The following is a 22,401-nucleotide window of genomic DNA, read 5'->3' as shown; positions in this document are numbered from 1 at the left end:
GGAGATTGTTAAAGGACACAAACAATGAAATGCTATGAAGCCATTCAAAAAAAACTAATTACATGTGAAGACATCAAGGTTAATATAACAAATGGAAATATAAAATACTAAATAAACTAGGGGCTTAGTCAGGGTTACTTAGGCTGCTGGAAAAACAATTTTTTCTTTTTGGTTTTTGGTTTTCCCTTTAAGAATATCTCATTTTAATATAACTAGAAATAACAAAATACAAAACCAAATTTTGATTATATTTATTAAACACTTCATCATAAAAGAAACATTTGCAGAATGACATGCAACATAATTAAAAGTTTCATACAATTTCACCCCATGAATTTTTGCTTATTCCTAAATTTTAAATGTCCTAATTTGACTTTTAATGAATAAAAAATAGAAATGCTTTTTCAAAACCAATCATGCTCTGAATCTCAAATTATGCTCATACAGCCTATACTTAATGTAAATAAGCAGATCAAGGAACCACTAGACCTTTAAGTTGTTCTTTTCTCTAATCAAAGTGACATTTTGTTAGCATTTCCTTGAATGGGCAAATATCAGCTCACATCTCTGACGACCACAGCATAATCCCTATTTACTGTACAACATTTTGCAATTTTTGCTTTTTTTTTTTTTTTTTTTCATTTTTTGTTTAATAAAATGTCTTACGAAGAAACATTGATCAATCTGGAGTTCTCACCACTGCCAATTTAACCAGGTTTCCATGGCAATGTATTCTACCTGTTTGCCTATCTGTGTTTTTCACTGAGCCTGTACTTCGCCTTAAAGACCCAAATTCTTCCCATAACTTCCCCAATTCATTGCAACCTTTAAACACAAAAAGGATCAATAATATAAAACTGCATTCCAAATCCAGTTTTAGAAAGAAGCAGAACACGACACCAACAGCTGAATGCAGAATAAAAGGTAAAAACCACTTACTCCTCTTTACTATACCAGATGATGCCCACAGCTTAAGGAAAGCCGAAAGGTCATCATGTGGAAAGCGAGCAGTACCTGCTCAGCTCAGACAGAAAACCAACAGCAAATGCTCTGTGTTACACAGGATTGGGGAAGCAGCCGAGGTATTTAAGTATATCACCATGGCAAAGACAACCCTAGAAGCTCAGTAAAGCACAAATCTTGAGAAAAATTCAGCAGTAAAACCTAAAGTGTCAAAGACCAGTCTCCAAAACTATCTCTGGTGTAGCCTAAATTACTGGGACATCAGGAGGAAGGGTGAAGATTACCAGCTACATCGGTCTCTTACTGATAAACTTCGAATCGTAGAATCCTTTAAGTTGGAAAGACCCTTAAGATCATCAAGTCCAACCATAAACCTCACACTGCCAAGTCCAACTTGGTACTATTCTTCTGTACATAGTTAGGTACCTTGGTGTTCACATCTTAGTATTTGCTGAGTAGCTTTTTTACTAGACTAAACATAAATTCTTGGCTTTACATGCGAAGGAAAAAAATTCCCTCCTCTTTTCTATGAAACTGGGGTCATAGCTTATCAACCCCCAAACTCGGCAATGGCAGATCATAAATTTGCCCCTGGAAGATCATATAAGCGAAAGTGCTTTTATTCTTGACTACCTTTTATGCAGCACCTCAGTCCAACGAGAAAGATGACATTTTCATTACAAAAATAATGCCTCACTCCCGATTGGACATTTATATTTAAAAGACGTTCCTTGAGGACTCTTCAGGGAAACCTTCAACCAACACAGTGAGATGCACAAGCAGAGAAGGAAACTAACACACACAAGTAAATATTCATATGGTTTAACGACTTATACACCAATGTTCCCTACCACTGCAATTCTGAAGTCTATGTTTAGAGACAAATACATGAGTGTTTTCTGTTAAGAGATTTTTTTGTTGTTGTTTTTAAAAACTGACTGGAAAGCTATTCAGCACTCAAAGAGATTTATAGCAGTGTCATACTGCAGAATAATATTGGCTTTATTCAGCTTTTTTTTATTATTCAGCTTACTCCACATATGGCAACACAGAACTGGAGTTTTTGTTTGACATTGGCTTCCTGCTTCTAAGGAAAAGCAAGGGGACTCGCAATCCTTCTGATGCACTTTATTCACAAAAGTACAGCTTCCTCCCCCAGAAAAAAGGGCCTCTTTTTCTTCTGGTCGTATTTTCTAACCAACTATTCAAGAGAAATCTTGTCCAACTCCTGCACACAGGAAAGACTACAGACCAGTGTTCCACTGACTGAAGAACCAGACATGAGAGAGTCCACACTGCAAAACAGACCTCTGCTGTGATCTTGCACCAGCCACACCTCCGTCCCAATTTTTTCCACAAAATAATACCTACTTCACTGTAACGAAGGCAGGCTAAGGTTTATAAACCACTGCTGCACTCACACATTCAAAGTTCTCTCTTCTGCTGGAGAAAGCAGAAAACATTAAGATTTGTCTGCAAGCGTTTTATGACTTTCTTTGGAAATTTTAGTATTTCTATTCTTACTTAGATTCCAGTAACACCTGCCAGGTGGCAAAGCATTTTCAGAGCCCAGACAATACGTCAAAAGTTCACAAAAATAGACAGACTGGAATACAAAATCAAAGTAGTAAGGATTATCCAGAAGTATACATATTTTAAACTGCCTGGAAATTCAGGTGCAAAGCAGAAAAACAGCATTGCCGCTATTTTTCCTCCAAGCACCTTTCAATGTCAATTCACTGTAAGAGCCCCACAGTGTTTAAAACCCTCTCTCTCTCAACAGGTGATCCTCTCACATCACCCCACACAGTACTCTGGTTTCCAAAAGAACAAAGCCAAAATTGCAGCTGTCCCAAAGGACAACAGCACAGATAACCAACTGAAATCCTACTTCCAACAAATTCAACAGAAAATTCTCACCGATTTCGAACAAGATGCTGCCTTATTTTATACAGTGATAACTTCTGCTTCTAAGGCTATTATATTTAAACATGCAGTGGGGAAAAGCTTGTGTTTTCTAGGATCTACATGAAAGATAAATTTGGAAAAAAATAAATCTCAATGTCTTCACTCTGATGAAGATTTTCCCTCCTGCTACTATATGCAACAGCATTTTTGTGATAATGAATCAAGCAACTCTGAAAATGCACTGGGATCTCAGACCTGTTTGGGTAATGGTATGTGTCACTTTTGGTGATAAAACTCCCAGCTCCAAGTACACATTTTTTGCACATTACTTTCATTCACGCTGTGACATTTTTCAATGAGCAGAAATGAAAAGATGCTTTATATTTTTTTTTTTCTGGTGGAAAAACATTTTGCAGTTAAACACATTTAACTTCTCTCCCAGCAAAGAATATGAGGAATAAGCAAACAAATACCACCAAAGAAAAATATATTTCACATGTTCTCTGGGGAAAAAAGGCTTTTAATAAAAACAGAGGGAGAAAAATTAGGATATTTTAAATCCCTTTTACTGGCTTGCTTTCCCCCACAAAAGAGATACTAGCACATATCACAAGAACAATCTTCAATTAAAGAAAATAAACAGCTTTTTCAGAATTATCCTTTGAACGACTTACATGCTTAAATTACAAGCCTAAATTTAAGCACATTGACTTCAATGGGATTATTCATTCTCAAGTATCCATACATTTAAGCAGCAACAGTTTCAGTGGCCTTAACTTGAAGATCTTTTTAAGATCAGCATCAAATGAACTGGGACCATGTACATCACCTATTCGTACAGTTAGAGACTAACAGTTTACTGAGCATCATGATCTGATCCAGAAAAACATGTATACTTTTAAATACTTCGCTGGATTAATGACTCTGTACAGAATGGTTTACTGGTTCAAGCCTTTCACGTGCAAATTCTCCTGATAAACAGATCTCTGACATATTATCAATTTGTGACAAGTTTTTGTTTTTCATTTAATCCTTAGTGTGCTATAGATTGAGGTAAAATGATTGATGTTTGATTATCAACTGGAATCTCCATGCAAATAAAATAATCTGTGTGTTTGAACTTGAACACTCAGATTCACTGCAACAGACTCAAATCTTTCCTGTTCAAAGAACACTGTCACAAACCATGACTTCCGCACAGCTCCAGGAACAGCCTTTCACTTGTGCTCACCATGCATTTTACTGTGTTACTACAGCATGCCACAAAACGTACATCTTTAAATATCATGAAAATACTTACCTTCAATCTCGCAAACCCTTAAATATATGTAACTACAATCCTGAGTATCCGAATTGTGTAGGAATAATCTACAATTCAGTACGAAGCCCCCAGAAAATTACAATGCATTCACATAACTACATAAATTCCAGAATTTGCCAATTAGGACATTTAGAAGTTCCACATAAACACATTGAATTTTCATTTTAACAACTGAAAGCAAAAGTGAACAAATTACAAAAGGACACTTTCTGTAATTATTACAGGCAGTTAGCACTAGGGAAATAATAAGCAACACTTGAAACAAGTCAATTAAAGGCTACTTTTCAATACTTTTCTTCAGAGTATGAGTATAAACAGCAAAGAGTTTTTCATTTTCCATGAAGAGGCCCATCCTGCTATTTTTTTCTTTTTATGTTGACTTCTTTCTATGCAGTTAAAGAAAGAAATTAAATATGCCTAGTTACAAGAAAAACAGGTCAGAAAAAAAAAGCTGCCAACCCTGGTAAGATCAGGACAAAAGCGAGGAGCTATGGAAGAGGAAAGAAATGTCAAAACTAACCTGATGTGTATTGTAAGCTGGGAAAGAAAAGTATTAAGACAAGTTTTTCGGATGACCTGCAACTCCATAACTCAACCACAAATATGTTTCCTATATTTAAGCCACCTACCCAAGGAGGGCATCATAAAATTCTCAGAGGTTGTGTTTTTAAAAACTACTTCAATTACTTTACAAAAAAGAAATACATGTACAGAAATATAGATTCAGGCACAACTTACCTACTACCCCGATCTTTTGACAAAAGAAGAAAACAGAATATAGAACCAGAAGCTGAACCTTCTTCTTTTCCTTTGGTTGGAAAAATTTATATTTAATGACAGAGGGTAAGTAATCTGAACACTAAGGCTCTTTTCATATTAAAGTGTTCTGAAAAGCACAAACCAGTTCACACTAAATATTTAAACAAATAGCAGTGAACACATCTAAAATGTGTCTAAGCAGAATGATGAACAAATACAATATATAGTATTCCTGATTTTTTTTTTTTTTTTTTTTCACATCAACACAGGTACCCATGCCTGTTGGAACCTATGGACTTGTGAAAGCAACACCTTAGGCAGATCGGAAATTTCCAAGCCTTTCAAAGCCACAGGAAACAAGAAGACAGACCATAAGAAAAACCCAAGTTTGTGCATCATTGTTGTCAGCAGTAGTAATGACAGGAAAGCTTGGGAATACCAAAGCCTTGTAATATTCAAATCAAGATAACAAGAAACTTAAGTTACAAGATTTGTTTGTTCAGTACGCAAATACAAACACACAAAAAACACCAGCCGTGTTTTAGCACTTTGTGCTTGAGGTGTGAGGGGGCTGTTTGGCAGTCCTTTTGCTACCAATAATGGTCCTGAATTAAGTTATTGACTCACAAGAGCTACAAGTATAAATCTACTGAATTATCTCTATACACTACCCATTTCATTCTCTCTCTCCCCTCTCCACAGAGCAGCCCACACCCCAGCTGAAAGCATTTAATCAGCTGTTTTGCTTTTGACATGCAAATCCTGCAAGTTTATCTGGCTCCTGCACATTCTGCAAACAGTCCTAGCAAGAGATGAAGTTAAAAGCACGACAAATTATAAATGTCAAAACACATTTCTGTAAGAGAGGAGACACGTTTCTTTGGTCCTGCCAAATCATGATGTATATAGAACCTTTTACAACAGTCCCCTTAAAGCCTACATCTTACATACTGATTGTTTGGTTTCGGAAAGGTTAGTATTGCAAAAGAAAAAAAGTCAAGTAATTCACAGGTATGTTCCTCACAAAACTGGAAGTTTTACCAAATAAATCAGGTATTTTGAAAAGGCTCAGGCTCAAATCTTGTCAGTGCATTCAAAAACACTGTGATACTTACAAAACCACCAGAAAACGTAACAATACGAAAGAATAAAACTGGCAGGTACACATGAAGGAGGCAACATATTTTTGGGCAGCAGTTTTCTCCAACTTTTCTGAAAAGACCTCGGACTCAGACACAGCTTCCATCAACAGCTACAAAGGCTCAGTAAATGTGCTGGCACAAGTGCATAAACCTCCCAAATCCAGCAGAGTTACATCCATTTACCGGGCAGCGAATTTCACTCCCCAGAGCGTTTTCTGTGTGACTGCTGCTCTACTTTCTGCCCAGCTGTTGTGTAAATAATCCATCCCTAACACAAAACCAACCCAAATACTTCACTGAAAACGCCGCTGAAATTAAATTTTTGTCAGAGTAGTAAAATGGCGTGTTTATTCCACAACGGTCTTACCTCAGACTCCGGTCCCAACTCTGTCATGAGGGGCACGGGTACAAGCAAGGACAAAATCCTGCCAGTTACCGACGCTTTAAAGAGATTTTGAGAATGCAGAGTACAGCAGGGAGCTCGATGCAACTCATTTGTTGGAACCATTCTGCCTTTGCTCAGCTGCCAAAAAATCTTCTCAGGTGAGAGGCAGCACCTGTGAGCACCAGCTCATTGCTGATCTTCAGTGACCAGGAGCTGACAATGATGGTGAAGGACAGAAGCAGCAGGGAAGCTCCTCTTTGCAATCACAGTACAAAGCACACGCTATCTGGTCTACAGAGATGATAATTCAACAGAAAAGAATAACATAATCCAAATAGTCAACAGGTGTGTCACTCCTGTTTTACTGACAACTTTCAATAAGGCCTCCCATCAGCAAACACCATTGCTCTGAACCACTGGCAATCACTACCCCAAGGACCCGACGCACCTTCTTTCTTCCTGACTATGCAGAACATATTCCTATACCTCCCCCAAAAAAGTACCAGCTAGTGTTCTTTATTTGTTTGCCTGAAAAAATTGTTCTCACAAATGTTGTCCCGCTATAGAAGAAGCTAAAGTGACAAACAAGCCTTGGACTGTGGGACACCTGGTCTCCATCACAGGCAACTGCAGACAAGCTGGCTTCACTTCTGTATCTTGCTAATTGCTATCCACAGCAACAAAAAGCTTGAAACACGAGGAATCATCTCAGATCTGGCTCAATTAAACACATTCTCCAGTCACCAATATGTTCTTCTTCATTTTGGTTGTTAAATGTAAATAAGTTGGTTTTAATTCACTTTACACTGTGGGATCAAGAGATCGCGTCTCACTGTACATTCACCTACCATGAAACTGCTTCAGGAAGAAAGTGCTGCACTACACAATATGGGTTAAGAAAAAAATAATCATTTTACGTAGTGCCTGTCTTCTCTGGAAAGATAGTTACTGGAAGGACACATTCTAGCAATACTGTAAAACACTGAAAATACTGTCTGCTAATAAGGAAACATTTGTATTCAGTTACACAATATTCAATCAGCACCACAAGAAACGGTGGCATTAAAAGTTTAGTCTCATATTGCTGGTGAAAAAAATTACAAGTAAGTTTTGTTGACAGCTATTTTTAAACTGCCATCATTATATTTCTATCTTTAACTATATTTCAGGCAATAAAGAAATTATGCTACTTTGATTAAAAAAATGAAAGAGTTAAACTTTAGTGAGACAACTGTGGAACTCCCTAAATGCCTGTAGGATCCCAGTATGCAAAGAGGACAGTAAAACCATTAACATATTCTCTGCAGCTTTCACTGCACAGCAGCAGAATCTTCTGGGTGGTGATTTTCACTGATAACACGAAATTAATTAAGGCACAAAAAAGATCCGAGATTGTGTCAGTCATGCCTGTCTTTCTCGATTCCTGTGGTAATTTCCAAAGAGAGAAGACAACAAAATTCCATGTGAAATACATATCAGTATCAAAGTCATCAGCCCCTGCTCACTTGTTTTTTCCTTTATGTGTTTTCTTTAAAATATTTCAACAGTAAGCAAAGATCATTGCTTCTAACTTGTGCTGCAGAATCAGTGAAAATCAGAATTAGCATGGATAATGGCTTTCAAAAATAAAAAAAACACATTAGACCATCAGCCTCATTCAGTACCCTCAAACCCGGCCACCCGGTGCCACAGGGCACTCCAGAACGGTTCGTGTTGCCCAGCCACCCCACACAGCCTGTGCCAATGGGAAGAAGGAGGAAAGAAGAATCAGTAGGGCAACACAGCAATCAAGATTACTTGTATCCAACATAAACGTTACTATTTTACCCTGAATTTTACAGGGTGTCAGGTTCACCTTGCCAGACTGAAAGGCTGAGGAAGTGACTGCCCTGTCCCCCCCCACGCAGGATGCTGACACATCTCGTTAGTCTGTTTTTGCAGAAGTCAGGATGGACAGTACTCTGACATTTCAACATGCATAAATCCAAATGGCTTAACATTCAAACAACACAATTTCACAGCCACAACCATAAGACCCTTACAGACAATTGCTGACCAGTGCATCCTTTTCCATAAGCACTGGCGTGACTGAACAGGGCTCGGACGCAAGCGCTGTGGAGAAGGTGTACCATCACGCCTTGCCTACTGCAGCCACTCCAGTGCAACACAGTCTTGACAGCTCTTCATGGAGAACCTTCAGCAGTGGCACCTCAGGTAATTTTGAATCACACATAAAACCACCCATAGTAGGGATATCGGTACGTGTTGAGATTCAAGAAAAGTTGTCTAAGTCTAAATTACTGAAGAACTTAACACTGAAGCTTCTGTGTTTCAAGTTACGTCTGTCTCCAGTGTTTCAGTGCACAGGAAACTCTGATCAAGAACACACATTTAGAGCTTATACCCTTCATGGTTCTCAGACAACCACAAAAGCAACTGTGCCCTTAAGTGGCAAATTTGTTAGTGCTTCAAATTCTACATGTTGCTGTTCTTTGAAGGAAGCTAGAGTGTTTGCTGCCATATCAATAAGTGATCACTCATTACTGCCAAATCTAACTCCATTTTTGATGAACATTAACAAAATCTGTTTTGCCTCTGCAAAAAACAGAAATTGTTTATTTGCACCCAGTATCTCACTTTTTTTTCTATATGGGAAAAAAGCCTTAGTTATGACACAGACATAGTAGACGATCATCTCCCAGCAATCAGTGAAGACCCTATCTTCAGGAAGATCCTGCAATATTTATCAAATTCTTTTAACACTTCAGGTCATAAAATGCTGTTAACTTGGCTGTGCAGATCATAAGAGATGCAGATGCTTTTTGCTTATTCTCAGTTCCTCTCATGCTAAAAGGGCACTAGGGAGCAATTGTCGTCTCCTTTGCATCCCTGTGTTAGAGCCCTCCCGGTCCCAGATGGTTTTAAGAGAAAGAATGAAAAAACTGACACAGCCCCTGTGTCCTTTGCACGTTGATGAAAACCAGCTCTAGAGTGTCATCTTATCCCACCCGGCAAATCACCTTCACAGTGTTCAGTTTAGCAAATGCAGAAAGACCAGCTGTCCAAGATGCGGTTCAGTCAGACCGAGGCGCAAAGAAGCAGAAGCAGAAGCCCCGACAAGGGCAAAGTAGATACCATTTGTAATTAGTATTTTGTTATTCATGTACCTTTTATTATTGGTGTTTTCCAGTTTGAGATTTAGTTATATTTCAGATGCTACCAGAGGACGGGAAGGCAGCTAGCTAAGCCAGCTTCTTACGTTCTGTCAGCAGCTAAGAATCGGTGACATTCCCTTCCAGTTTTGTCCTTACTACTGTGATTCCCGACTTCTTCACCTTAAACAACTACAGCGTGCTTTGCACAGCATAACTGACCAAATGTCCCAGCTGTTCACTCACCAGATACCCGTCTGGACTCCACGCTAAGTCTAGGCAATGCCTTCACTGGGGCAGAGATGATCTTCCACGCACCTCTCCAAATGTTCACCCCCAACACCCAGCCCCGATTCTTAGGGCTGCCCCTGTGAGCACACCCTCTGTTCACAAAAGGTTTTCTGCCACCCAGTTTATACTTCAACTTTTCAGGAGGCATGTGACACAAGTGAGAAAAAGGATAAAGACAGAAAGACTTTGCACAAGGTTTCCAAATCAAACTTTCCTGACACCCCAAAGTTTACAAATCAGTCAGCTAACTGAGAGTACTAGGTCTCCAGTTCTCACTTTCTTCAGTTCCAAGGACTCACTTCAGCTCAAGGAAGAGATTCCTCTTGTCTTATTATACCAGAGCTTAAGGACAACAAACAGTTATCCTCAGCCTTTTGTGCTGAAAATACAAGTTAATTTTTTAACACGAACCTGAAAAGAGTACGAAGCATAGGCTCTGTTAAAGCGGCCTCATTCGATCAGTTGCAAATCGCTAAGCCACAATAGCACACTGAAGTTCAATAACAGGCCCATATCTCTCCCTTATCTGAGAAACCGATTCTCTTCCAGCTTGAGCTGAGCAGACAAGCTCACACAGCAGTAACCTCAGGGATAGACGCTTCTTGTCAGAACATCTTTCACGAGAACATACTAGTTTTGTATCTGAGGCAGGATTCACAAAATACTTGCATATTTTTTTTATCTTTGAGTCACAGGTTTTAAAACATTTCCTGATGCTTCCTTTAGAACGCTTCGTGAAGTTCACCTGATTTCCCCTGACTGTCAAGAACTGTGAAGGTGGACAGAAGAGCAGAAAATAAAAAGTAGTCTTTCCTTCTTCCTCCATGTAAACTGGGCTACCGTGTTAAGCACAGAGGCTCAACAACTGTGGAAGGCATAATACTTTTAAAAAAAAAAAAAAAATCAAGACAAAAGTATACTTAGATGCATTATTAAAATTAATAACCATTTACATTAAGGGATCTCAAGCAGTCCCATAGTGATCATACAAGATATACAAATACCATTTTCTGTACTGCTGTCAAATTTCATTAGCTATAAAGTTGAAACAGGAGTTCCATAAAATGCCTTCATTTAACTTGATTGGAAGGGATATTGAACAAAATTTATCTCAGGAACATTTTGCTTTTCAAAGTATTTGCTCAGACATCACCTCAAAAAGTGTTTTAGGTGGTGTATAACAAGATTTGATTTACCATCTTAGGAAGAAAATTGGGGAGGGGAGAAGCATGCCCTGAATTTTAATGACGCTGTCTTACGCTGGTAAGTCTTCGCATGTCATTTTTGCAATGACAGGGTCTCCTGCATCAGGCATACGTTACAGTTCTTTTACTCCACACAGAGCACAATTCTTGTCCTCTAACGGAGAGGACTCCTTGTGATAATCGTGGTGGTGGAAGTCAGAAGCGGCACAGCCACTGCAGAGCACTGCTCGATCACAGAGCACGCAGCAGAAACCCAGTAACCGTGCTGCAGTATGCGCAAAAAAGCAGCTATCCACTTTGTACTTTAATTATGGTTTTAGCCTCTGAAAACCAGCACAATATGATTTTTTCAGTTGACATAAGTATTCCACATAATTTCTGCAGTGAAGACATCTAAAAATACTTGTTGAAATACCACCAATTGCCACCCATTGCAAGAGAATCTTCACAATAAAGTGCCCTCACAGATGTTAAACCCTATACGGACACGTGCGCTCTGATGCTCGACACATTTACCCACCTTATTCCGCTTCACTCCGGGTGTCAGTTATTGCCAAGGAGAACCAACAGCATTGACCATGTCTCTGCTACTTCATTTCAGCAAGACCAGCCAATTTCCATTAGCAAAACATTGGTTTTGTTGGTTTTTTGGATAACCTCCATTTCAGCACTCGACTTGCAGGAACAACAAAGCCGGGCTGAGCAAAGGGCTTTCTGAGGCAGGCATTCAACATGGAAGAGGGGATCTGAAGCAAGCAAGGGGCAAACAAGGATCTTGACAGACTAAAAGAACCCTGCCTGGAGCAAACCCAGCGTGTCTGCAGAAGGCTATCATAATTTGCGATATCCTGACAGCTCCTCACTCCAAACAACAAAGCTTCACAAGTAGTCTTTTGAGTCGAGCCCTGGCACCAGAAACACGCTGCTGCAGCAGCACCACTCTCCAGTTCCTGAGACACCAGGCAAAGCGAGCAGCAGGGGAGATACCACAGCATTTGAAGTGCCCCCCAGAGCAATGCTGTGTTGCTCTGTATGGAGACAAGATCATCAGTCCCCAGCGAACCTTTTAGCATGAGGTTTCCACACGGCCTCTCTAACAAACCCACCCACCTTTCCAGCCTAGCGGCTTTGCGCCCACAACCTCTCTCCTTTCCACAGCTGAGGACAGAGGGGCCTGATCAGCTCTGTACAGGCACACGTGTAGGATGCGGAGCTCCTGAGGAGAGCCTAAAAGGAAGCTTGTGAGGCTGGAGTGGAAAAAGCCTGGGCGAAGATGGTCTACTTGTGGATCACCATAGAGAAATCTTTGCCTTCCCAGTTTCCCCAGCACCTCCAGCAACCTCTTCTTTTCCAGTCCAAACCTGCTGCTACAACTGGACTTGAAATTAAAGCTGCACAGTAACTGTTTATTGTGACAGAGAAGGGGTGTACAGACTATGGATACAGTAACTTGAGACTGAAGGGGAAAGTCAGCGGGAAGCCACGGACAAACCAGCATTATTTAGCTACTCGTTTTCTGAGGTTTTGTCTGGTTTGTGGTTGGGGTTTTGGGTGTGTTTTTGGTTTTTTTACATTTTTACAGTCTGCTTTGGAAGCATCCGCTACCAAGAAATTTCTGCACCAGATTAACTGAGCAGTTTTGTGTTGTTATACAGCAAAATCACTCCTAGTCAGTCCTGCTGGTAGTGGTAGGATTGACTAAAGACTAGCGGCTCTCACTAGAGGAAAACACTGGTTTAAGCAATGAGATTATAGGTACATAAAATCCAAGAAAAGACACATGTGTTAAATGTTCCTTATATGCTATCATTATGCAATATACACATGCATTTGGGACGGATGGATAAATGGATATTTTATATCCTACATATGAGTGTGCTTGTAATATATGACATAAATATACTTTATATTACTAAATATTTCACATCCCATATTACTCCATACCTAAATAATAAAAAAATTACCAGTTACAATGTTAGTTTAAAATAACAGCATTTATATTCACCGAAGTCTTCTGATAGCACAATGTACATAAAGTGCTCTGCAGAGTAACTGAGTGGAAATATTTTCTAGAAACAGCAGAGGGGGATCTTAGCACAACTGGCTTTGAACCAGAATTTAACTGTATCTGTAATTGCCTTTTAACTCAATGTCATACTAAACTCCCACATTATCTAAACACGCACCTTCATTTCATTACTGCTCTGGCTATTTTTCTGGCTAGTTTGAAAGCTTTATTTCATCTATTCTTCATACTCAAGGACTATTAAATTCAACACTGATTAACTATTTTGACCATTTAATGTTTTTCCGAGTCAAAAGCAGAAAACTTCCAGTAACTGGAATCCTGCTACATTACTAGCTGAACTTGAGCAATATACGATGCAACATACTTTAGAAGGTAATCATTTACTTTAGGCACAGGAGAGCTTCTTTTATTTACGCAGTGCAAATGCAATCAAGAAAAGCATCAGCGATAAGACTATTAACATATAAATCTATCCAGCTTCATAATGAAGATGAAGGAGATCAAACAGAAAATAGGAATAAACAAGAACTGTTAACAAATCAGTATTCTAACTGGCATTAAACCCATCAGAGCAAAACCATTACCGTTGTTTACTTCAAATAAAGACAAGCCCGAGTGCTACAGCTCATGACAGAACCTTTATGCAGAATGAAATGAGAACATCTTTTCAGTTTCTGACGTAGCCTGATTAGACCCTTTCTAAAGTTTCCTCATCTGTACAAGCACCGGATATATTTTGACAGCTGTCGCCCATCCTATTTCTGCGATTCCTCAGCTACACAGATTCCTGACATAAAGAAACATGACCACAGATTTTAGTAACGATGGTGCTTACTAAGAGGAAAGCTTTAAAACCTAGCTTTTCACAGCCGAAATACCTGCTCCCATTTCAGCGACTACTTTTACGATGTCGTATGTTTGCAATAAACTTCCCATTCGGGAGAGGATTTACCAGTCAGAAGCACAGCAGCAGCTCTGCAACAGACCTCCACCTCCAACGCAAGGGTACAGTACTTGTTCCATCCGCGCAGAGCAAACCAAACCTCTTCCTTCTCAACGCTGGGTGAATTTCTGGTCCCTAGCAGCACGGCTACCTACCCAACGCGGCGGCACCCAAAACCAAGCGTCCTGCCTCGGGACTCCGTGCAGGCTACCGGGGAGTGAGCAGCCTGCAAACCGAAGGCGCCAGGCGACCGGCACACCGGGAAGGTCCCGGGCGCCTCGCCCTCGCCCCCTTCGCCTGACGGAGGGAGGACGGAGCGGCCCCACGCCGGCCCTCGGCGAGGGCAGCCCCCCTTCGAGGAAGGCAGAGTTACCTTTCCATCAGAATAAATCCACCGTTTATTTCGAAAAGCGACCACAAACAACCCGCCTTCCGCCAGCACCGACCCCTACGCCGGGGTTCAGGGACCCCCCCGGCGGGCGGGGGGACCGGCGGGGCAGCTCCCCGGGGCACAGCCCGGCGCCGAGGCGCGATCGCTGCCCGTTCGCGGCTCCGCCGTGCCGGGGCGGAGCGGGACGGGTCCGGCGGCGGCCCGGGGGCACGGCCCCACGCGGGGAAGTTTCGCGAAGTCACTTCGGAACCCCCACCCCTCCCCCCGGCTTTAGGAGCCCGGCCCGGGGGAGAGCGGGCGGCGGCACCGCGGAGAAAAGTTCGTCGCCGCCGGCGCAGAGGCGGCGCGGCCCGGTCCCCCCCTCCCCAACCCCCGGCCTCTCGCCGCCACCGCCCCGCACGCCCCCCGCTCCGGCCCCGGAGCAAGATGGAAGGCGCGGGGCCGCCCGCCCGTCCCCCCGGGCATGGCGGCGGGTGGGGAGCGGCGGCGGCGCGGCAGCCCCCCGCCCTCCTCCCCTCGCCGCGGCTGCCGGCGCTCCGCGCTCACCTCGCTCCGGCTCGGCTTGCAGGCAGATGGGGATGTTCTTCTTCCAGCCCGGCATGGCTCCGCGCTCCCCGCTCAGCGCTGCGGCGGCGGGGGGCGGCTCATGGCAGGGCGAGGCGGCGGCGGCGGCAACCCGCGCTCGTTGGGGCGGGGGCAGGCGGTGGGCAGCGGCGGAGGGGCGGCGGCCGCGCGGTGCGAGGGGAGGGCGGGAGGCCGGGGGAAGGGGAGGCGGCGGGGCTCCGCCAGCTCGGGGGACGGGAAGGCGGGCTGCGGGGCGGGCTCGCCCGCCCGGTTCAGCCGGGGACAGGCGGGGGGATCGCGGGAGGAGGAGGCGCGGGGAGGCGCCCGGCCCTCCCCGCCGCCGGCAGGTGGGACCGCCCGAGCCGCCGGCCGCACAATGGAGGCCCCGCGGGCGGCCCCGGCTCAGGCGCGGCGGGGCCGGGCACGGCGGGGCGGGGCGCGGTGCCGCCGCACCGGGCGCAGGCCGGGGGGCGGCCGTGACACGCGTGTTAACGGCTGCGGGGCGTGAAGCGGGGGCCGCGGGCCCCTCGCTTGTTGGAGGACCCGCGTTTGGGCCCCTCAGGGTGCGGGGCACGGAGGTTGCTGCCGCGGGCGCCCGCCCGCCCGTCCGTCCGTCCGTCCGTCCCGCCCTGGGCTCCGGCTGCGCGGGTGCGGCGTGGGACGGGCTCGCCCCCTTCCCCTCGTGTGCGAAAGCTGGGAAGTGAAGGGCTGAACACACAGGGCGGCACTGACAGCCCCTTGGTCAAACAAACCCGAATTTACACCCTGAGGAGTCCGGGACCCGGCCGTGAGGGGTCGGATTTCTGTCCTTGTTACAGCCAGTTCCTCACGACCTTTTGGCCAAAGGGCCTCGCATCTGGCCGCTGAAATTGTTCTGACACAGCCGGGTCCTAACAGGACACTAACGCTGCAGCGATTAAATATTCCTTGTATTTTTCACAGGAAACCAAACACTACAAAAATTCAAAGTGGCAGGTTTGAATGGTATCTTAAAATAATGATAGCAATATCAGCGAAGCTTCTTCTATTTTCCCAAGGCACTCCGGAGCTTGGACTGCCATATGAGCTTCATCCTGCCTAACAGTTATGTTGTGATTATTTTTGTATTGTCCCTTGTTTCCTCATATTTATAGAAAGTATGTAATTTTACATGGTCAGACAGCTACACGTGAACCCTTCATTCAAATGAAGATTTGGTTTCCTGGACTCGATTTCTTCTGTAAACATAACGACAGTCTCCTGACACAGCGTTTTTCTGCGTTGACTTTGTGCCAGTGAGACAAGCAATATGTGTGTCTTCATACTCATGAAAACCCCTTGATTAAAATCCCGTTGATGGGAGCTGCAGCTACTGGCTTTTCCTTGATTGCGCTTGGGCTGTGGCCCCGTCGTTGGTAATGCTGTGGTCACAGAATCACAGAATCACAGAATGGTAGGGGTTGGAAGGGACCTCTGGGGGTCATCTAGTCCAACCCCCCTGCTGAAGCAGGGTCACCTACAGCAGGCTGCACAGGACGTTGTCCAGGCGGGTCTGGAATATCTCCAGAGAAGGAGACTCCACAACCTCCCTGGGCAGCCTGTTCCAGTGCTCCGTCACCCTCAGAGGGAAGAAGTTCTTCCTCATGTTCAGAGGGAACTTCCTCTGCTTCAGTTTGTGCCCATTGCCCCTTGTCCTGTCACTGGGCACCACTGAAAAGAGTTTGGCCCCATCCGGTCGCAGGTGGCAGGATCACCAAGCAGTACCAGTGTGATTCAAATGAGGGGTAAGTATATCCTGGATTTCTGCTGAATTAAGAGTATACAATAAGGAGTTGCTTTTGCTGGCTACTCTCTAGCTGCCTGCAAGCAGACAGGTGATAGCTGATCTAGAAGAAAATGCAACAGTACGATGATAACAAACCAAATTTTACCATGTTAGAAGTGTCGGACGGGGTCTGTGTCAGGTTTGAATCGTGTGACCACTGATACTTGTGTTATTGGGAGCACTACATTCGGATTTCCTGCGTCTTTGAACCATGCTCTTGTGTCCTTTCTTCAAGAACAGACAAGTTCATGCTAATACTCTCCTTCCTTTCGTAGTCCCTTTGCTTAAATGATGTTGGGGTTTTTTAATTGGTATTTCTAAAGAAAAATGCAAGTATGTGTCTGAATTTCTGAGCATTATAAAATAAAGATCTCCAGCCAGATCCCTTTGCTCACAGGGCAAAGCTTCCAGAAGATGCCTTTGGGGCGTGCAGGCAGAGGAGCTGCACTGCCCGAGGCAGGTCCAGAGGGACAACCCTCTGTGGCTGCTCAGCCCCGCAGGCACCCACTGAGGAGCGGCTGCTGAAAACTGTCCCAAGAGCTGCCGGAGAATACACAGCCAGGAAACAGGTTTCAAGGCAATGAAGTGGTTTAGAAGCCATATAGCCACTTTTAAAAAATTACTTTGGCACTTACTCTCCTAACCTCTGCCATTTCTTAAAAGAAACTTGGGCTTTCAAGTGCTGTGGAATGAAATAAAACTTCAGATGATTGTGTGTCATCCGTGTCCTAAATCTTACCTACTACCTCTGATGTCCAGCTTTTACTCTTAGCCGTTCCATTATGAATGAAAAAAATACAAACATTGAGCCTTAACATTGTAGTTCTGATCCTCCAGCCGATTTTTTGCCGGCGTTGGAGTTCTGCAAAATTGCAGGTCAGAGGAATAAAGTAGTAGATTGCCCTACTCTTCAGTCCACAGTAAGCCATTTTCTAGCTACTTTTTTTTTATAGTGCCATCACTTTGAATGCGAGTAAAAATTCCTTAGGACTGAACGTGGGATTTTTCAGGATGAAAATCCCAGCTGCTAGTTTGGATTTGCTCCTGAAATGTTTCAGAAATGAGGGATACGTCCTATTTTTTCTAAATATCGCTGGCTTCTCAGAAATAAGTACACTACATATTAAACAGCTGACAATATTTGCATCACTGAGTGGAATATGTATGCTTCTCTCTGTCTTATGCAAGACTTTACAAATAAATCCTTTTAGGCGATGATACTCTGTAATTCCCCATTTCTGTGCTACAGGAAAAGCTTGCATGGGTGCCTGGCTCGAGTTAATTTAATTGCATTCTCTTACTTACATGAGCTGTTTTACACTGAAGAACTGCTGCTGCGTATCCCAATGCTAGCAATGGAGGAAAGCGGTCACCTGACTTAGATGTGCATTTTATGGTGAATATATCACACCGGCAGCACATAAACTTCCTGCCAGTTCTTTTCTATCTACAGCTTCTTCCCCCAGAGAACTTTAAATGGATCAAATCTTCATTTTCAAGGAGGCACCCTTTCTTCTTACTTGATGCTGCAGCATGGAGGTCATCTGAAGCATGTATAATAACACCCTAGAATTAAACGAAAACAGAAGTAGTATAATATTCCCAATGAAAGGTTTTATTCTGTGAGTGCTCTAAAGAAGAGATTAATTTTTTTTTATTTCCTGTTCTTATTTATTCCCTAAAAGCTAGGTAGGAGAAATATGCAGATGGTGGGGCTGAGGGTTCAGTTCTGGAGGACTGGAATGTTTCTCAGTAACTGCAGATTTGTGCCATCAATTATCTCTAAGTTACAAGAGATGCCTCAGCTTTTCAGCCTTTAAACTTTGCTTGTTCTTCTCAGTGACTGACACTATCCATGTTTGTATACACGTTTGTGATTAAAAAGATCTTTAGAAGGTAGCAAGAAGGGTATCATCTCCTATAAATAAAAATCCAAAATTACCTAAAATAACTGTGATAAGAGTAAGATATTACAACTTCTACAGGTTTGTGGTCACTCAAGCATGAAAACTTCCATATCATTCTGAATAGATGGAAAATGCTAGAGGTTACCACATGGTTCTTGGTGGCTCCGCAGTATTTGCCTGTGCTGTCTGGGAGGAAGGAAAGGGTAAGTTCTGATCCTTTCAGATGGACCAGCCACCCATGCATGCCTGAGACTGAGGTATTCCCACGAAGGGTAACATAAATGTGTGAGAGTCACGTTAAAATGTGATGTGGTTTCATTAAAAAAGTGATACCAATCTCAGCAGAACTGCACACTGGGCAGACCAGAGACGCACTCTATGCAGCATTCTCTTCCCTGCACACTGCCCTTTTATTTTCTCTTTGTTTTCCTCTTATTAAAAAGGTGCCTTATCTTGAAAGCTATTTGTCACATTGCTGAGCATCAGATCAGAAAGTTCATAGATGAGACATAAGGACTGTACCAACAATTGATTTTTTTTAGATGCATTTTAGCACTTTTATTAACAAACGTTAAGAAAAAAATAGTAGGCCATCCTGCCGCAGAGCAGTAGCCATTTGCTGCCAGCCTCACTGTTCAGCATCCACCTTAGGACAGTGCAGAAGACATGGTCCCCTTTGCTTGCTCTACTTGTGGCCCCATGGATCTCTCGTGTTGGCAGAGTGGTGGGCTTCAGCAGGAAAGGGGGACGTCGGAGCCTGCCTGTGGAAATGGGCCCTTCAGGAAGTTAACACTCGGGTTACCTGGTCTGGCAATCCCAAACAGATTTAGGAATCCAACAAAACACAAGCACAATTATTTTAGGCAAGTCTGGCAGCAATTCTGTGAAATTTAGGTACCTAAATAATTACAGATAAGCACTTTGGTAGATAGAGCCTTCCAAATAACCGGAAGGGAACGTGGGAGTCTTGTGGATTGTGTTTGTGGGTTTAGGAACATTCATTCTACCTGTTGCCCATGTTATGTATCTGTGTGCCTTTGGATTTAGCTGTCTAATGTTTTGAGGAGGCAGGAAGATTTTCTCTGTTTCCCTTTAAAGGTTCTGTCTCGGATCCTTGAACTACAGCAGACAAGCTTACAGTTAACAGAAGATGGTCTGTGGAGTCCTGGTCACACCAGCATCCTTGTGCCAAACAGACATGCAAACCCCACCGGCCGGCAGACTGCCGGGGGCTACCTGCTTGCCTCTTCCCGTTTCTCTAACCTACCCCCAGAACAGAGACCCTGTTTCCCGGTATGCTGAGGCTTTAAACTCTGGACTGATGTAAGTACCCAAGTTCAAACTTTTGTTTTCCATGTGCTGCTAAAATAAAATACTCTAATTAGTGCTTGTAACTGTTCTGTTTGCACAAAAATGAGTTTTGTAAATCAGTTGCAAAGGGCTACACAATTACCAATGTAATGAAAAAAGCAAATTATGTAAATATTAAATAGTCTGACTTACTGCTGCCTTTTTGTGCTGATATTGAAGTATAAATAAAATTAGAGCATTAACTGGAAAAAGACTGTAAAAATTGGAATTACTTAAAACTTTCATCTTTGCAAAAGTTGTCTCAGTAAGTAAGCAGTTAAAACAGATATAAAGGAAAACATTCAAAAGTATCTGAAAGTACCTAATGATTTTTGATGTAACTTCAGCCCCTAACCAATATATCTACATTGCCAATGTGCCTAAATTACTGACAGTACTAAAACTCCATGACTGACCCTCACACACTGACATCTGCAGGCATTCCCATCTCTGGTGGTGTTCCACCACCCTCACAGTGAAATAGGTTATTCTGATGCTTAAACTGAGTTTCCTGTACTTCCATTTGTGCCCATTGCCTCTTGGCCTTTGACTGGATACCACTGAGAAGAGTTTGGCTCCATCCTCTTTACTTGCCCCAGTCAGGTATTTATTAACATGGATGAGATCCCCCCCGAGCCTCCTCTTCTCCAAGCTGAACAGCCCTGGCTCTCTCACCCTCCCTGTGTCAGGTGCTCCAAGCTCATAATCATCTTCATGGTCCTTCGGTGGACCTGCTCTGGTATCTCCCTGTCTCTCTTGCACTGGGGAGCCCAGGACTGGACCCAGGACTCCAGGTGTGTCTCACCAGTGCTGAGCAGAGGGGAAGGGTCACCTCCCCCGACCTGCTGGCAGTGCTCTGCCTGATGAAGCCCAGGAGGCCTTTGGCCGCCTTTGGCACGAAGGCACATTGCTGCCTCATGGTCAACTTGGTGCCCACCAGGACCCCCAGGGCCTTTTCTACAAAGCTGCTTCCCAGCTGGTCAGCCCCCAGAATATAACGGTACGTGGGCTTACTCCTCCCCACATGCAGGACTTTGCATCTCCCTTTGCTAAACTTCATGAGAGTCATGTCTGCCTGTTTCCCCAGCCTGTCGAGGTCCCTCTGAGAAGAGCACAACCATCTGGTGTATCAGCCACTCCTCTCACACCAGCAAGCATGCTGAGGGTGCACTGTGTCTGATCATCCAGGTCATTAAAGATGTTAAACAGTATTGGTCCCAGTATTAATCCCTGGGGTACACCACTAGCGACTGGTCTCCAGCTAGACTAGGTGCTGGTGGTCACAACCCTCTGTACAGTCCCATTCGGGTGCACCAAACTGTGTGATCACAGAATCACAGAATCACAGAATGGTAGGGGTTGGAAGGGACCTCTGGGGGTCATCTAGTCCAACCCCCCTGCCGAAGCAGGGTCACCTACAGCAGGCTGTAGAGGACCTTGTCCAGGCGGGTCTTGAATATCTCCAGAGAAGGAGACTCCACAACCTCCCCAGGCAGCCTGTTCCAGTGCTCCGTCACCCTCAGAGGGAAGAAAATCTTCCTCATGTTCAGACGGAACTTCCTGTGCTTCAGTTTGTGCCCATTGCCCCTTGTCCTGTCGCTGGGCACCACTGAAAAGAGCTTGGCCCCATCCTCCTGACACCCACCCTTCAGATATTTGTAAGTATGTATTAGGTCCCCTCACAGCCTTCTCTTCTTCAGGCTGAACAAGCCCAGCTCCCTCAGCCTCTCCTCGTAAGAGAGATGTTCCAGTCCCCTCACCATCCTTGTAGCCCTCCGCTGGACTCTCTCCAGTAGCTCTTCATCTTTCTTGAACTTGTGGGGAGCCCACAACTGGACACAGTACTCCAGATGAGTACTATCCAGTCATACCCATCATTCAGCGCACTGCTGCCTGCCTGGAGGAAGGCTCCAGAATTCAACTTAATTTCTGTGGTCAGCATAGGAAAGGCATGGTTTTAGGGCATGGTTCCCAACACAGTCAAGCGGAGTTTTACAGGGAGGAGGTAAAGCATACAGCAGAAAAGGAATGCAGGTTTGGGAACAACCCAGGGACTTAAAAGCTCAGGATCAGTCTGCAGAAAAGAATGGGCTGTGAGGCATCCTGGGATGAGGATGCCTTAGGGAAAAAAATTAAGAAGACTTGGACTGTGGGGAATCAAATCCAGACCCCGGTAACTGCCATTCCTTGTCTTTATTGATGCAGGCATTACAGGGAATGATTTCTGATTTCTTTGTGGCCAATGAGATTGTTATTGTCAAGGATACTGCACGTAGTGAAATGGGAT

General features: G+C 43.9%; 1 protein-coding gene across 1 annotated transcript in view; it reads right to left on the bottom strand.

Annotated features, from left to right (window-relative positions):
* The window catches only part of GRIP1 (glutamate receptor interacting protein 1), a 353,630-nt gene extending 338,442 nt beyond the window's left edge, over positions 1–15,188 (bottom strand). Inside the window, exon 1 of the mRNA XM_075427891.1 lies at positions 15,036–15,188. Coding sequence (XP_075284006.1) covers positions 15,036–15,090 — 55 coding nt within the window. The 5' untranslated portion in view covers positions 15,091–15,188. The remainder of the gene's footprint in view (positions 1–15,035) is intronic.
* Positions 15,189–22,401: the final 7,213 nt, after the last annotated feature.

The sequence above is a fragment of the Opisthocomus hoazin genome, chromosome 8, assembly GCF_030867145.1.
Source record: "Opisthocomus hoazin isolate bOpiHoa1 chromosome 8, bOpiHoa1.hap1, whole genome shotgun sequence".
Lineage (NCBI taxonomy): Eukaryota > Metazoa > Chordata > Aves > Opisthocomiformes > Opisthocomidae > Opisthocomus > Opisthocomus hoazin.
This window is presented reverse-complemented; position numbering and strand designations above follow the sequence as displayed.